General features: G+C 55.6%; 1 protein-coding gene across 1 annotated transcript in view; it reads right to left on the bottom strand.

Moving 5' to 3' along the window:
- The window catches only part of CDH23 (cadherin-related 23), a 223,734-nt gene that overhangs the window by 50,433 nt on the left and 155,876 nt on the right, over window positions 1-17,425 (bottom strand). Inside the window, exons 14-26 of the mRNA XM_009894006.1 lie at window positions 14,987-15,051; window positions 14,233-14,470; window positions 13,447-13,552; window positions 13,036-13,163; window positions 9,713-9,785; window positions 9,323-9,439; window positions 8,639-8,751; window positions 6,858-6,965; window positions 5,455-5,644; window positions 3,783-3,928; window positions 3,056-3,275; window positions 1,970-2,122; window positions 753-866 (exon numbers count right to left, since the gene is read on the bottom strand). Coding sequence (XP_009892308.1) covers window positions 753-866; window positions 1,970-2,122; window positions 3,056-3,275; window positions 3,783-3,928; window positions 5,455-5,644; window positions 6,858-6,965; window positions 8,639-8,751; window positions 9,323-9,439; window positions 9,713-9,785; window positions 13,036-13,163; window positions 13,447-13,552; window positions 14,233-14,470; window positions 14,987-15,051 — 1,771 coding nt within the window. The remainder of the gene's footprint in view (window positions 1-752; window positions 867-1,969; window positions 2,123-3,055; window positions 3,276-3,782; window positions 3,929-5,454; window positions 5,645-6,857; window positions 6,966-8,638; window positions 8,752-9,322; window positions 9,440-9,712; window positions 9,786-13,035; window positions 13,164-13,446; window positions 13,553-14,232; window positions 14,471-14,986; window positions 15,052-17,425) is intronic.

Below are 17,425 nucleotides of genomic sequence, written 5' to 3'. Positions count from 1 at the left end.
AAGGACGAGGCGATGGGGAGCGTAGGTTGGATTTGGTTTTCCCAACATGCCTGATGCAAGTGAGCACTAAACCCACCCAGCTGGGATCTGGTGACCGGGAAAACACAGGCAGTGGCAGTCTGACACCCATCGGAGGGGCAGAACGGACCCTTTACCACTTGGGACCCGGTCCTGCGTGTGCCCAGCCGGTGCAGCATCCCTGCTGCAGACCCTGCGGCACCTGCGATGCTGTGCCCCTGAGATTTCTGACTGAGCCACTTATTTCTCCTTTCAAAAGGGACGCCCAAGTCTTCTGTAAACAGGCACATCATTATAAAGCTCTGGGGATGACGGCCAAGACGCGTTTGGCACGCAGACCCCTCTGCCTGTGCCAGGTGGCTCTGGATTAATCGGTAGCCACCGAGCCAAGGGCTGGCGTGGCAGCAGGGGAACGATGCGGTGGTGCTGGCATTTCTGGGTGGAGGTCTGCTCCAGGCAGCACGGAGCATCTCAGCAATGAGGGTCTTGCCTTCCCTGGGGAAAAAGGGAAAGCCCCGGAGCTGGGCGAGCCCAAGGGTTGAGTTTATGGTCTGCAGAAGTCGTGTTGGAACCGGGACATATTAATGCGCATGGGTTCTGAAATGCTAACACCAGGCTTTGGTTTAGAGAGCGCCTCAAAGGTTGTTGTCTCTCTGCCGCGCTTCCGAGGCAGCCCGGCATGTGCGCAGCCACCCCATGGCAGCGGTCCCACGGGAACGGTGGGCAATCCTTACCGATGGCTTCCAGGATCAGTGTGTACGACGCCACAGTCTCCCTGTCCAGGCTCACGACTGTCCTGACCACCCCATCCCTGAAGCCGACGCTGAATTTGCCATCCTGGTTCCCACCTGCAGCAAAGGACGAGCAACCGGTTACCCATTGCCTGGATGCAGGGAGCAGAGCCCACGCCGCCGGGGGATGCTGCAGCCTGGGCATGGGGTCAGCCCAGCTCAGCTTCCCCTCCTGAAAGACTGCATTTTACAGGGTTTTGAGCAAGGCAAGTGTAGGACAAGCTCGTATCTCCTCCCAGGCAAAACTTCTCCGCAGCAAAAGTGCGCAGAGCGCTTTCTTTGCCACCCCAAACCCCGTGCCCGCCTCGCGGCGCAAGGCAAGGAGCAACGGTTGTAGGAAAAGCTGAATCATGTAAGAGGCAGATCATTTCCTGAACGCTTTTGGAAGCAAACCGGGCTCGCTTTGCACGTGGCCTGCGGTACCAGCGGGACAACACACGCTTTTTCTCTTGCCGGGGTGGGGGGGAGGCCGGAGGGGCCGGGAGATGAAACGCGAGGCTGCTATTTGTGAGAAAAATGACTCTCCGGTGACACTTCTGTTTTTGCCCTCTTCCTGAGGGCTCAATGCGGCGTGTGCAGTTTGCAAGTCAAAGCGTGGCTGGGGCTGGGGGGGGGTTCCCCATCCTACTGCAGGTGCTGCAGCTGCGGGTGCGAGCCGGGCACTGCCGGGGCAGGATCGCCGCCCGCCTGCTCCCTGCCCACCCAAAACCACCTGCACGAGATGCCCTAAAACCCCAAAGAGGCTTCCGGCCCCTAAAATGCACCTTACACGAATGCCGTCCCAGCGGCTTTAAGCCTGTTCTCATGGTTTTCCTGGCCGCATCCCGCTGGTGTGCGAGGGCAAGGGATGCTGGGGTGCAAGGGTTCACCTCGAGCAGGACAAGGGTTCATCCCAAGCAGGACGAAGGTTCACCCCGAGTAGGACAAATGTTCATCCCGAGCAGGACAAGGCTTGGTGATGGAGAGGTCAGCAAGGTCGGGAGCCGAGCGGGGCTGTGCGGCAGAGGGCGATACCGCCCAAGGTTTTGGAGGGGCTGGAAAAGGCAGCGCGGATGCGCAGAACACCCTGGACACGGTCTGGGGCAGCCTGCTCCTTTCCACTGCCAAAGCTTCCCCCGCCAAGCCCCAGCCCCGCGCAGGGTTTTGGAAGGGGTTCCTACCGGTGATGAAGTAGCTGAGCTCAGCGTTCAGCCCAACGTCAGCATCCGTGCAGTTGAGCCGGACCACTTTGAAATCCCGGGCCACGTTTTCGGGCAGCGAGACGTTGTAGACAGCCGGGAAGAAGGTGGGGCTCTCGTCGTTCACGTCCAGAACTGAAAAGGGGGAGCAGAGCTGAGTGTCCCCCCCATCTCCAAGGGCTGCCCCTCCGGCAGATGCCAGGCTGATGTCTGCTGGGCTCCTGAAACCACCTGCCTGCTGCTCTGAGCATCCCAGGGAATGCTCTGCCTGCTGCTCCCCGCCGTCGCCGTGGTGGGAGTCCCTGCAGACCGGCCGTAAGGACCGGTCCCCGACGGCTGCAGGCTGTATCTGGTTGCCTCTGACACGTATAGATGGCAACCCATGTGCAAAGAAACCCTACGTAACCGGTGCAAATGCTAACTTTAAGCACAGACTCATTTCCATCCCCGTTCAGAGGAAAATCTGGGGCTTAAATATAAACTCAGTGTCTTCTTGTGTATGGCAGAGGGCTCTGGAGTTACACGACCTTCTTTTTCCAGACCCAGGCCTGAGGAGAATCCAGGGTCGGTTTATTTCCGGATGATGCTTATCCTCAGCACCAGGCTCGTGTGAAGCCAGTAAATAGAAATGCATTAAATTAAAGACAGGTCCAGCTCTGAAACTGGGATTATGTGGGCTGTCCAGACGCGCAGCTGATGTGCATCACATGCTGAAGCAAAAGGCAGGCCAAAAGAAACAGAAACACACTGGGGATGGGGGAACGGAGGAAAAACAATACAGAACTTGGGGGCTCTGCCAGAAACACCATATTTTCCCCATCTCTGCGCTATGCTGACACCACATCGGGCGAGACATGAAGGGACGATGGGCTGCCCGCCCTATCTGCTGTTGTATGTGAGAACAGACATAAGGGGTCAGATCATGTGTCCATTTGACTCCTCAGTGTGTCTCCTATACAAAACCACATCTCCTCCGGTGAGGTGTCCTTGTCACCCACCTCTTTGGGACAAGGAGGGGGGGCGCCTCTGTGGCTGGGCAGGGCTTGGACGGGGTCTCGGTGCACCCACCTTTGACAGTCAAAGTGCTGGTGGAGCTCTTGGAGGGCACGCCGGCGTCGCTGGCCACCACCCGCAGGTAGTACTCGGCGATCCTCTCCCTGTCCAGCACGGTGGTGGAGGTGACGAGCCCGCTGGTGCTGTTGATGAGGAAATCCATGCGGGGCATCCCCACCTGCATGCGGTACGTCACCTGCCCGTTCGGACCTTCATCCAGGTCGATGGCCACTACCTGATGGGGAGAGAGGAGGGAAGGGGTGAGCATGGGGGAGCCCGATCATCTCCTGATGATGAAGATCACCGTGCATAAACCCTGAGCAATTCACTGTCCACAAAGATGCTGGGATGAAACAAAGGGGCCTCGAGGCATCCCCCCTTGCTGGGAGTGAGTATGTGGGGTGGGATGCCTTCTGCATCGCCTCAGTTGCATTGCTAGAGGATGGAGAGGATGGAGAGGATGGAGAGGATGGAGAGGATGGAGAGGATGGAGAGGGATGATGGAGAGGATGGAGAGGGATGATGGAGAGGGATGATGGAGAGGATGGAGAGGATGGAGAGGATGGAGAGGATGGAGAGGGAGGGTGGGGAGGATGGAGAAGGAGCATGGAGAGGATGGAGAGGGAGCATGGAGAGGATGGCGAGCATGGAGAGCGTGTATTGATAGCTCGCTTTGCAGAAGCAATGGCAGCGACAGCAGCAGGTCCCAGCACAGGGCACAGCAGATATGGGGCGCGCTCACCTGGAAGACGGAGGAGCCCGCGGGAAGGCCCTCGGCGATCTCGGCGGCAAAGGGCAGATTTTGGAAGGTGGGGTCATTGTCGTTCAGGTCCAGCAGGTTGACGAAAACCGTGGCGCTGCTGGTAGCTCGCAGGGGTGGCCTCCCGCCTGCAGGAGTTTCAAGGTTAATGCCTCCAACCATTTCCAACCCTTCCCCCCAAAAGAAGCCCTCACTCCCTACACAGACAGTAATGCAGGATGGGGCTGCCCCATCAAGGCATTAACTTGTCCATGTTGCCGCTTGCGTTGAAGCCCATCGGACTACTGGCACAGTCCCCTGGATGGGGAAAACTCTCCCTGGCAGCAGACGTGCAAGACAGACCGACAGCTACCCATGCACGCAGCTAAAAAACACAATAGCAACACCAATCTATCCTTATTCCCTGTCCTTCTGGCAGGCCGGATGGGACGATGGCCTTCACACAGTGCAGAGGCGACATAAAAATAGAAAAGGGCAGAGTTAAAGTTACCCGTGCCTTGGCGGCTCTTGGAAACCAGCTGGATAATGGAAAATTATCTTCACCTCCCTCTTTCTCACTCTCTTTTTTTTTTCCTAAAAAAGTTTCCCTAAGATACTATTTCCAGAGAAAAGGACATTTCACGCTTGATCAGCTCTTTTCCCCCCACCTGCCTCAGCTGACTGTCCTAGGTAGTGATGGAACCAGCCTCACCGCATGGGACCCCACCGGTCCTTCAAGCCATGTGGGCTCAGCTCCGCAGAGAAACCCCGAGCAGCCCAGAAACAGCTTCCCTCCCTCCTCCTGGTGGCCTTAGCAGTCCCCATCTTCTCAGCGTCACGCTCCGAGCACCCTGCGCTGCCTTCCTCTCCTTGCCCACGCTAAAGATTCATGGCTTTGTGCTACAGCCCCGGCCACCGACACGCAGCCCGAGCCCGAGTCTCCCGCAAAACAGACGTTTTTGCATGCTCAGCACCTCTAGGTTTGTTTTTTAACTGCAAAATGCAAAGAATGGCATCTTCTGCGACGAGGGGGAGGTTTGTGCCTCCGGGGCTCGTTGTCGGGGCTGCTGGAGAAACCACCCTGCTCGTGTTTTGAGGGTTCCTGGTTTGTTTTAGCAACAGGTTTTAACCTCCTCTCATTATTTTAACCTCAAAAACATCTTTGGAACTTAAGATCAAAACAGGAAAAAAACAGAAACTCGATCAAATCATAGAGGTTCAGGTTGGAAGGGACCTTGAAGAGCATCTAGTTCCCCCCCCCTGCCCTGGGCAGGGCCACCTCCCCCCAGCCCAGGTTGCTCCAAGCCCCGTCCAACCTGGCCTTGAACACCTCCAGGGATGGGGCAGCCACAGCTTCTCGGGGCAACCTGCCCCAGGGGCTCACCACCATCGGAGGGAAAATTTTCTTCCTAATATCTAATCTGAATCTCCCCTCTTCCGGTTTGAAGCCATCACCCCTCGTCCTATCGCTACATGCCCTTGTGAAGTCCTCTCTTTCGTTGTAAAGGAAAAATCAGGCCGAGAAAAGTTCAGCTCGACACATGAAAACCATCAGGGAGGAAAAGCGGTGGGAGAGGAGGGCAACGTTCGCGCAACCCGAGCCCCAGTGATTTCTAGTGTGCCCCAGCTACGGCGGAGCAAGAAACTGGAGGAGCGGGACGGAAGCGGGGCTTACAGTCGGTGACCGACACCACGATCCTCCGCATGAGCTGGGCCTCCTGGGCGTTGGGGTTCTCCCGGTCCAGCAGCACGCCGGTGGTGCGGATCTTGCCCGTGGTGCTGTTGAGGCTGTAGAACTTGTTGGGGGGTCGGATGCTGTAGACCACCGTGCCGTTCTCCCCCAGGTCCGGGTCAATGGCCACCACCTGCCACAGAGAAAATGCAAAAATTAAAGCAGAGTGACAGGAATTAACTCTCGCTACATCTCCATGTAGATTCACCAGTGTCTAATAAAGAGGCTGAGCTGCCATGAGAGGTTTCCCCACACCAGCAGCAGCAAGAAGTTCTCCTTCCTCCACACAGCTGTGTATTTTCACGATACTTAGAGGGCTTTCGTACCCTGGAGACCTTTACCGCGGTGTTAAATCTCACCGATATTGGCTTGCAAGCCTGGGAGGTAATGGCATGGCAAGAGAGACACGAGCACGTGGCAATCAAACGTGCTTTACTCCTTTTAAATAAAGCCAGCGAGAAAACAAACACCCTTCAGAAAAATAAAATACACCGGACAAAGAGGCGTGCTGAGGAACACTGGAAATGCTGGAAATAATTCACCGGTGGGGTTCTCCTCCACGCCAGACGTTTATTGTTCTCCCTGTGACATTTTTAATTACAGGGGACATTTACATTGAAAAAAACCCCCAACTTCATTACGCTCGTAACTTCCCCGGCCCCCGCTGCTTGTCCCGCCGCTGAATTTACATCGCGTCAGTGACACAATAATTATTTTCCCAGCAACTAATTGGGATGTCAAAGGCAAGACGACTTCAAGCAGGCGCCGAACAGCGGGGCTGGTGCCGCGCGGAAGAGAGAAAACCACTGTGCTTTGGCTCGGGCTGCGCTGCCAGACCTTTCTTCCCCTCCCTGCCACCAACTCTTTTTTCTTCTTAGCCTTCCCCTTTACATGATTTTGTGGATTCTCTTCGCTTTTCCCTCATTTATTTTCCGTCTTGTGCCCGTCATTTTTCTCCCCGTGTGATGGAGTATAAGCCTCCCTCTCTCCTTCTCTTTTATTTCGCCAGAGGGACTTGAAAGGCCGTAAATCAATGTCTTTCAGAGAGGTCCTTGAAGGAGGTCGCGGGTGAGGCGAAGAAGAGGAGAATTTGGCTAAAACCCACACAATATGGGGAGGAAAAAAAAAAAAAATCCCAGCAGAGAGGAGAAACACATGGGATGGGCAGCAGCGAGGAGTAACCTTTTAAATGGACTTCTGCAAGATGGTGCTCGGCTGGACGTGACACCGGTTCGGAGGTGACACCAGCTCAGAGGTGACTCCCTGCTCCAGCCAAGCAGGTGACAACCTCACCGGGTGAAAGGAAGGTGCTTTTAGCACAAACAGCCACCTTCCCTGGCACATACCGTGGTGACGTCCGAGTTGGGGGGGGTCATTTCCACCAGGTTAATGAAGTATGGCTCATCCTTCCAGGTGGGATAGTTGTCATTGATGTCCAGCAGTGTGATGTTCACCTGCAAGAGAGCAAGCGTCAGGTGGCACTGGTTTCTGGGGCAGCACGGTGTGTGTCCCTGGGGATGTACAGCAGCACCAGGTACCCAACGCAACTTCACCTTCCAGATGGAAAGCATGTGGGATGCATCCTGTTGTCTGTGAGCCTCTCACCTCCCCGGATCACCCGTGTCGATCCAGCCTGGGAGTCTATAAAGGTGCCCCAGGGAAGAGCAGCAGCACAAGGGAAAGGGGGGCAGAGGGGTAGGAGAGACCCCCCGGTGCCTGCCACCCCCACGTAGGGTGTCTTGGTGGAGCATCTCCCTTGAGCTCCCAAGTAATTAGGTCCCTCCGCCACACCAGGCTGAGCTGCTGGTGCCACCCTGTGGTAGAAGAGGCAAACCTGGACACCACGGCCTCCAGGGATGTGTTCCGGCCTCAAGCCAAGGCACTGGGGTGATCCCTGGCGAAGGTTGGTGACCCACTGCTACCCTGAGCACCCCAAGTGCTTGTTCATCACCCAGAGACCTTGCAAAGCCCCTGAATGGACACTTATTCCCAGATCAAAAATGATTATAGAGCATCGCTTTGAGTCCCGGGTGTATATCTTTGCTAATGAGAGCAGACAAACTTAATTGGCCACCCGCTTCTCACCGAGTTTTAATATTCTTTAACTTTTTAGGACCTATGATGCTCCCCCACCCCACCCCCAATTACAATCTGTGTTGCAAAAACCTTGTTTTGCCTTTCAATAAAGCTGTTAGGAGAACACCGTCTCATCTGGAGCCCCAAAGGGGGATGCAGCATCTGCCAGACCATGCTCTTGCCTGGCCAAAGCTGCGATGTTCCTCTGGGAGGCTCCACTGGGAGCTTCTAGTCTGCTACCTGGATCATACACATCCTCATGGCCCTCAGCAGGAGTGACAATTGGTTTAGGGATGTCCTCAGCACAACCACAGTATTTCTCTGCATCGTCCTCTGTTGCGTTGGACATCTCTCCTGCAACCCAACCAAGTGTCCCAGGAGCAAGCGCACCCAAACGTTACGAAACGTTCAAACCAACATGGTGCCACGAGCGGCGAGAGATGGATCCTTGGCTTTTACCTTCTGGTATTTCCAAACCCTTTGCAAACAACGAGTGTCCCTAACATTTGAGGAGGACAAGGCAAAGCAGAAGGCTTCAATCTGCAGTACAATGGTCTGCACCTCCACCAGAACCTTCTGAGCAGCCCAGGCATCACAAACCAGTTGGAAACCCCTGATCCAGGCACTATGTGAATAGTAGTCATCAAGAACAACTAAGTGTGCCTGCAGGCTCTCCAACTAAGCATTTTCTAAAGAGGCGTGAACAAAGGGAGCCGTGCTGTGGGTGGAATAGTTACCCGTTACCGCCTTCGCACGGAGAGCTGGACACGTCAAGCTCTGGAAGGTCAAGTGGCTGCTTCGCCAGGAAAGGGAACCTGATTTTAAGGTCTACACAGCCTGGATAGTCATTCTGCAAGGGCTGTGAGCCGCCGTCAGGGGCAACCCAGAGGGCAGACACCACCGTACGCTTTTTACCCATGCGCACAGCTAAAATTGAACACGGCTAGCACTGGGAACCAAAGCATCGGTGCCTGGGCAGCCCTCCCCAACACCAACCCCAGGTGGGCACTGGTGGCTGACGGAGATGGGCATCACCCCTTCGCGCGCTCACCATAGCAATGCCTGTCTTCTGGTGGTGGCCCACGCCTCCATCCACCGCCCGGACAATGAGGATGTATTCGGATTTGGCTTCCCGGTCCAGCAAAGACGTTGTCGTGATCTCTCCTGCAGCCATAGGAGTTGAAAGGGATTAGGGATGTTGTATGGTGAATAGGGTGGGGGAAAAAAGGGACGCTCAAAAAAAAAAAAAAAAAAGAGAGAGAGAGACAGAATCTTTCACAAATGGGCCCTTTCCTCTGATTCAGTTTCAAATTGATGGACCCTGGAAGGGTCAGCTTGTCAGCAAGCTCCTGCAAACTTCATGCCGCGTCTTCCCATGGGAGCCCATGTAACGACTGTTTGTGTTTTGCCCATAATGAACCAAAACCGATGCCAGCAAGGGAAGGCGGGCAGCAGCTCCTTAGCTAACGCAAGCCCAAGCCTTTTCTTAGGTGGCACTCCCACCAAGGAGCTGAGCTTCCACCGATGCCTCTGCCAAAGCTCTCCTGGTGACCCACCAAGTACTAGTGGCTGCAAGGTGGTGAATCCCTTAAATTGTGTGTCTCCTAAGCAGGCTGTTTGGGGCACAGGAGGGAAGGAGAGAGGGTGAAAGAGGAAAATGATGGGGAAGGAAACCAGGGGGAATGGAGGAAAGGGAACTGAAAGGAAAAGAGGGAGAGCACGTACGGAGGCTCACCTGAGCGAGCATTGATCCGAAAATGCGAGGAGCCCTCCAGGGAGTAGATGATTGACTCCTGCCCGTACTCCCTGGACCGGTCCATGTCCGTGGCATTGAGAAACAGCACCGTGGCTCCTTGGGGGAGGCAGAAACGAGGGCTGGGACAAAGCCTGGAGTGGCTCTCCCCACCTGCCCTGTCCCTCCACACTGCTCCTGAGGGTCACCCAGCCAAGGTATCCCCTGGCCCGCAGGCACAGTGGGGCCAAACCCCTAGACCCCATGGCCATGAAACCATGCCAGGTCTCTGGCTTTTACCTCCCCGAAAAGCCACCACCCACCGCGTTCTGGCTGTAAGACCCCCGGGGTCCTCCTGCTAGGCTGGAGAAGGAGCAGGGGGTTGCTCTGTACCTGCCATGATGTCCTCCATGACGGTTATAACGTAGGAGGGCTTGCTGAAAGTGGGCGGGTTGTCGTTTTCATCCTGAAACAAAGAGAAGGTCGTGAGGCTGGTTGGGAAAAAGGCAAGATGGTCAAGCAGCTGCAAAAGCCTGGTACGGGGATGCTCCTGGCCGACTGCACCTCAAGGTGTGACCAGCTGAAGGCATCAGGGTGGGGGAAGATGTCCTTAGGGGTAAGGCACGAGAGGTCTGAGCACATGGTTTCACCGCAGAGGCGGCTGAGGTTGAGGTAAACTGATTGTCGGTGACTTCGCGGAGCCGTACAGTGGGGACAATACCAACCATCTCGTTATCCAGTACCCTGGGCAATACGCAACAGGCCTGAGGAACTGTTTGCAGCCGAGCTTCCTCCGAGCTGCTCCTGCCTCCGCTGCAAGCACCGGGAAGACTCAAAATGCTGCCCGGAGCACAGCAGCATCGCAAACAGATCCGTTCCTCCCTCTCAGAGCGGCACATGAGTGGCTCAGTGCTCTGGGTCACCCTGGCCACGAGGCCACCAGGCAGACTGGAGCGGTCAGGGGAGTTACTAAGCTTCGGCTGCCTTTGTTTAAGCAGAGGAATTCTGTGGGTGTTTGCAGAGAGAGCAGCTACAGCATTTTTTTTTGGGGGGGGAAGCTGGTTTGCATACCAATGTGGTCCCTCCAAGCTTGCCTCTGCCAGTCACTACACTGGTGAAACCAGGCAGGACCGATTGCTCAAAACATCCCTCAAAAACAGATTTCAGACCTGTTTAAAGCTCCCCCGGGGGGGCATTAAATGCTGCTTAAACAATGTTAAGAATCCGTCTTAAATGAACCAAACCCAACCGCCTACGGAGGGGAGGATGGAGGTGCCAGGACATTAAAACACCGTTATGGACTTTGTCGCTTCCCCAGGGCTGCGCTGGAGATGTTTTCTACCTGGAGTCGGCCGATGGACCTGCGGGCTCAGCTGCTCCTGCTGCCACTGAACTTGACATTTGAGGCAATTTCACGTGCCAACGGTGCCCATCGTACTGCAATTAAATCGTCATCCTCTGCTCTCATTGCCGGAAGCAGGTGGTCTTTAATTTGCCTTTGCGTCGCTCAGCTTTCGCCGCATCTCCTCCGAGGGGAAGGAGGAAATCACCCGCTGCCTGGGATGCTCTCCACGCGTCCCTCCTCCTCCTCGCAGACCTGGGTTGGGGTCATCACCCCAAGGCAAACCCAGGAGGACCAGGCAGGTTAAAGGCAAAGGGACGTGAGAGACCAAACACTCGTCTGCAGCCGAAGCCAGCTGAGCTGAGCTGTGGTCCAGGCTGGGTGGACGCGAGCCAGAGCAGACGCCGCGCCATTTCATTAGTGGTCCTGAGGTTCATCAGGCCGTGCTCAGCACCGCCACGGCCTGGTAAGCCGGCTCCCAAGGAGGCAGGGGCTCGCTCTTGGCTGGCTCTCCATCTGGCCGGAGCTGGCGCACACCTGCCTGCAGAGCCATGCGGGGCTTTTCCGCTTGAGAAGGACATTTCCCACTTCAGCGGCGTGAACTCCACAGCTCCCCGCTGCAAACCTTCCTGCGTGCTTCCCCCTGGCACCCGCAGCGATGCCCCGGCGGGACCCGGCACGCTTCCTCCGCTCCCATGGGAGAGGGCATCCAGCTAAACCACCTCACTCATCATCCCGCCTTGCCGACTTCCAGTCACCCGGCTTCCCACGGTCCCCTCAGCCTCGGCCATCCATCATATCATCTTCAGGGATGCTGATGACTGCAGACACTCCGCACTAAGCACACAACCCCCTTTTCTCCAGACGTACGCGCGCTATAAGTCGTTGGCTCATCGCCCCGAACGGGGCGTCAGCGGCAGGGGAGTGAAGCAGAAACTTATTAGCGGTGATATTTCCCCGGATCCTGGCGTGGCGCGCGCTATTAGTTCTGATTCGGCGGCTCCCTCTACAAAAGCGTATTGTCCCCTAATGGGAAATCTACAAGGCGAGTTTGACTTCTTTATTAAAAACCAACAACCAAAGGATGAAAAAAAATTACCTCCCCTCCGCACTCGCTCTCGTTCTGCCTTTTCACGGCTCTTGTTCCTCAAGTGCCGTTGTGAAATACTTCCTCCTCATTTTCTTACTATTTTCTGGCTTTTTTTTTTTTTTTTCCTTTTCTTTTTCCAGTTGAGAGAAAATCCCTTTGGTTGAGAGTGGGAAAAGTGACAGCTACTTAAACCCCACCAGTGTACAGACTCAACCCGGGGGGAGATGACCTGCTGAAGTGCGGTCTTTAGAAAGAGATGTTTATGGCTGTCTAAAGCACAGTATGGGAAGGATATATTTAACCACTGCCTTATTCCCCCTCTCCTGAGCACAGCGAAGGACCTGGAGGAGATGCATGCTGATGGGACTTCATTCACATCCTACGGCACCGTGGACTTCATCTTCTTTGCCTTCCCAGACTGACGCCGCCGCCAGCCCGGCTTAGATCCCATCACCACGAGACTGACGGCTTATCAAGCAAACTGTCTCCATCGCTGATACCTCCCCTCCAGATGTCCTCGAACCACAATGCGCCTCAGAGTGACAATCTGATCTAATCTTCCCCAGGAACGCTGTGACGCTTTACCTCTCCCAGCAGCAAACCCTCCGTAGGATTTGCACCTACGCCGGCGCGCGAGATGCACGGCGAAGCCCGCGGCCCGGCGGGGACAGCCGGCGTTGGGGAGATAAACAAGCAACTGCCCGTGATTGATTCAGGGACCGATAATTTCTGACACTACAAGTGCTAATGTGCAGCCAAAGCGCTCTCCGCTGCCTCTAAGCTGTAGCGAGCGCCTCTGGCTACCGGCACGGAGAGCATCCCAGCCAGGAGCCCCCTGCGAGCTGAGAGAAGGGCTCACCGGGTGCTCAGTGAACCTCCCCGGTGGAAAGCAAGGGCAGAGGGTAGATGTCCACCCTGTCCCCAGCTCTGGTCCTCGCCTCGTGGGTAGCTACCGCATCACTCCCAGCGGCTTCCCCATGCCGGTGAGGTGCACGGGGTCAGGACAGCCCATCTGTGCTTGTCCGTGGTGACACCCCCTCAGAGACATTCTCACTCGCCCTATGTCACTCAGACCTTACCAAGCATCAGGGACAGCGTTTCTTTAAACCAATATATATGACACATATGTACATGAGACATATATGACACATACACGAGACATTCTGTAACTGCAACCCACACGTAGACATCCACAGGGTGGGACAGTCTCGCTGGGCTGTTGATGGCACTGCGGTGGGGCAATCGCAGGGGAACCACGGCAGAATCATCGGGCGCTGTACTTACAAAAACCTCGATGGTGACGGGGACGGTGCTGTTGAGCGGCGGGTTGCCGGCATCCTTGGCCATCACGGTCAGGTAAATAACCCCGTTGGCCACCTGCTCGTAGTCGAGAGGATGGTTCACGCTGATCACTGGAAGGATGCAATGGAGGGTGGTCAGGGGGACATTCACGCACTGAGCAGGACGGCGGGGTGGATTCGGGGGGGTAGCCCACCCACACCACCTCCTGATGGCCAACGGTGGCTTCCCGAGGTTGCAATGCCCCAAAAACATGAGTGCCGGGCAATACTGAGCCCCTTTCACTGGTGTAACCCGGAGTGAGCTGAACACCCACAGAAACGTGGCTTTGCAGCGCCTCGGCTCAAGTCCCAGGCTCCTCATCATGGGCATCGTGGTCCCAGCACCAGCGCTTACCTCCGTACCCTTCCGACACCGTGATGTCAAAGTAGTCGCGGAAGGCAGACGCCTGCACGATGCTGTACGTGATCTGGTTGTTTGGAGGGGAGTCCTCGTCGGACGCCTAAGGGACAAGCAGAGGGAGTCAATGAGCACGGGAGATGCACTGGTGACATGCAATGGGAGAGAGCTGAGGGGACGGGAGGTGCAGGCTGGGCCCAAGGAGAGTGGAAAAGTGATGGAAGAAGATGCACTCATCAGGAGCTCCGAGGGGGTCTGTAAACCAGCCTCTCCTCCCATCCCACCTCCCAGAAAGGACCCGCTGGGTCCCCCTCTCCTGCCTCCCTGCGGCACTCACCCAGCCTGGCTTTTCCACGGAGGGAAAGTTGTGCTCCCGCATCACGGCAAAGCTTATTCTTGTGCTGAAGGAGCAAAAATCTTCCTTCCCTGCCTTCCCTCCGCAGCAGAGGTTCACAGCTCCATCAACAACAAACAGAGCACATTCCCCTCAGTGCCTCCTGGCTTTATTGAGTGGAGCAAGGTGATACAGAGATGGAATCTGTGCCCTGGGAGAAGCCCCAGGTCCTGGGGATGCCGTGTAGGCATGGGACTTATAGATGAGGAGGAGGAGGAAGGCATCCCATGGCTGCAGCACTGCCCCCAGGTTGCACTTTTTGCAGTAAATCGCAAAGGATTTTTTTAGGAGGGATGCAGGAGGGATGGCAGAAGGGGTGGCTGGGGACCTAACCTGCTCCTGTCTCCCCACCGCGCATCCCGAGCGGAGGAGGCGCTCCGGTCCCTCACCCGGAGCCGGACCACCTGGCTGACGGAGGGCTCGTTCTCCCGCAGGGCCCCCAGGTACGCCTCCTTCTGGAAAGTGGGGACGTTGTCATTGACATCGAGGACATTGATCCGGACGCGCCCCGTCGTCTCCTCCCCGCCGCCGTCCCGGGCGATGACAGTCAGGGTGTAGCGCTGTGTGGTCTCGAAGTCCAGGCGAGCCGTCAGGAGGATTACACCCGTGTCCTTATCCAACGAGAAACTGAGGGGACAGGGAAGGAGAGGGGAAAGCCCTGGTGATGCTGGAGATGGAGAGATGGGGTGACAGCAGCCTGACAGCTAGCACCGCGGTGGGTGAAGTTCATGGCAGTTCTTCTGAGGGATATTTGGTCCCAGAGCATCTTCAAGAGCCGGTGGGTGGTGTAGAAACCCTCAATGATGCTCTACAGGCAGAGAAAGTGGGCTCAGAGGCCCCCAGATCCTTTCTGCTGGGCAGCCTGAGTTCCTTCCCCAACTCCCCACTGCGACTGGGTCACATTCGGTGCTCCAGGGCCAACAACTTGCTGGCAAATGCATTTAGTGGTCCTAAGCACCGCTGGTGCCTGTAGGTCCCTACTGAGCATCAGGCATGTGCTGGAGTTAACTTACCCCTTTGAGAGACAGCATGGTGGGGTTTTCATAGGGTATCTCACAGGTAGGACATAACAAATGCCCTTAATTCTATGTGGTGAGAAGAGGACTTCAAAGAATCAAAGTCATGCTGGTGGTTCAGACTTACCGGTCAGGGTCATCGCTGAAAAAATAACTGACTTTCCCATATGTGCCCACGTCATTGTCAGTTGCCTGAAAAAAAAAAAAAAAAAAAAAAAAAAAAAGAGTCAATTAATAAATGAAGGTATTTATGGGAACGTTGCATTACACACCCTGGTGAATCCATTACATCTTCTAGGGCTAGCACCAGCTCAGACCTTGTGTGCTGCCCCTTATCACCCGAGGGATGCGGGGTTGGGGCTGTCTGTGCTCGCCTGGGTTAATCCAGCGCATCCCTGACTCACGGCCCTCCATCAACACCTCTCAGCATCACTTCCAAAAACTTTGGCACGGGAAATTTCACGGGGACGTACTTTCCCTGACATACGAAGCTAATCTGGGAAGCACATGTGGAATAATAGTCTCCACGGACAATTCTCATGGGCCACCCATCCCGTGTCCTGCGATGCCTGGGGGCCGCGGGGAGAGAAAGAAAAACCTACCCCGCTTCCAAACTCCCCCTCCCCAGGTTAAAACACAGAGCAGGAAAAGCAAGGAGAGGAATTTAGACCTCGCTTTCCACGAGCAGCTCCTGCTGGAAAGCCCTTCTGGGGCTGCAATCTGCTGCGAGCCCAGCGATACCTCTCGGGATGCCGCGGCGCGGGTGCGCAGCGTCGGCTCTCTGCCAAGCCGCTGCCGGGGCCTGGCCCACCGTAAACCCGCCGCCAGCTGCTGGAGCCGGAGCCAGGCTGGTCACGGCTAAACAACCGGCACCTTCTGGGGAAGGCGCGCGAAACGCCGTGTGTCAGCTCTGGATGAGCAAGGCAAGATTTATGTATGTTTTAAAGTCTTTTCTCTAATGAATATATAAAATATGCATGAGCGGCGGCAGGAAAAAGGAGCGGACAATTTTATTTTTAGGGGAGGAAAGCGGAATGCGAGCCCCAAAATATCCTTTTTCTCCCCCAGTATATTTTCTAAATTGAGTCCTGTCTGGATTACGTAGACACCAACAGGTCTGAGAAAAAGCAGGGTCAAAGACACATTTTATATCCAGATACCGGCAAAAGGCTGTATTTTAGGACTGGCATAGAACACAACCCGTTCCCGAAACCTTCCTGATTTATTGATGGCCTTGATTACCCTTGACAGCAGAAAAGGAGCTTGAGCACATCAAACAGCTTTACCCCCACGGGCCGCTTACCTGCCACTCCACGGGGAGGCAGAGGGGCACAGTCATTCCTGCTGCTTCATGCCAGCTGAAGGGTGTGCTGGTGGAGTCAGCCTTTCGGACCTACAGATTTTCCCTATTTTCCTCTACGCTGCTGAGCCGTGATTTACTTTCCGCGTGCATTGCAACTGCGTTCAGTAAAACGGAACAAACCTGCCCAAAATCTGCCCGGAGAGATGCCCGTTGAGAGAGCGGCACCTGCTCCTGGGGGGCCAAAGCCCTCTCTGGGCTCCTTCGAGGACACCAGGGAGGACATCTACGAAGATGCCCCATCCCAGCCAGAGCCTGGCTGCTTTCCCAAATGGAAATGGTCCTCTCTCCCCAAAATCCTCGAGTGCTTTGAGCATCCTCAGCGTTGCCCGACATGAGTTGGCCCTTGAGCTCCCAGCCAGGATTTTTTTTGCAGCCACTACTTCTGCGCCCCGTAACCCCTAAGTCCCGTTAATCCTTAAGTGGCGAGTGCGAGAGCAGAGCCCGGCAAGGCATTTTTCCACGCACCGGGATCGGCTGGTGATGAGATAATGATTTACCGGGGGCCTGACGGTGCCACAAAGCAGAGGCAAAACTAATTCCCTTCATTTGGCCCCGTACAATTGCGCTTGTAAGCTCTTACTGCGGTGACAGACAACGCTGGGAAAGTGTAATTTTCTTCTGCTGAGGGGGAAAAAAAATATATATATATAGGGAAGGAGGAAGGTTGAAAGAAGGTTAGCACAGAGCCGCTCGGCGTGGGAGGCAGCAGGATCCTGGGGAGCTGGGCTGGACCCCGAGCTGCGGTGATGCCGGGCTGGCCAAAACCACCAGCAAGGCAAAATGACCTGCTCAGGAGGAGCCGGGAGGCCAGGCAGCCTAATTCTGCCCCGTACACCACCTCACCAGCCCGGGCTAATTAATTACCCTGGTTTACACCAGGGGAGATGGAAGGTGATGCCTGCTCAATGGCTTTCCAGGCAACCGAACATCACGGACAGACCGCAGGGCAACGGAGCAGGTTACTTGAGTGTGACAGGGAAGATGCAAAAAGCAAACCCATGCACGCTCAGCATATTTAATTGTGGGTCTACACGCCTTTCTGCATCACCAAAATTTTTCCCTCTATGAGTAAAAAAAAGATGCTCGGATGCTCGAACCCCCTGGGGAGGTGACACGTACCCCCTTTGCAAAGCAATGCTGAGGGCGGCACAAGCAACCCGAATGCAGAATACCCCAAATCCCACCCCGCCGATGGCTTTAGGT

The sequence above is a fragment of the Charadrius vociferus genome, unplaced genomic scaffold (assembly GCF_000708025.1).
Source record: "Charadrius vociferus isolate BGI_N301 unplaced genomic scaffold, ASM70802v2 scaffold611, whole genome shotgun sequence".
Taxonomy (NCBI): Eukaryota; Metazoa; Chordata; class Aves; order Charadriiformes; family Charadriidae; genus Charadrius; species Charadrius vociferus.
Note: the sequence above shows the minus strand (reverse complement) of the source record. Positions and strands in the feature narration are given on the sequence as shown.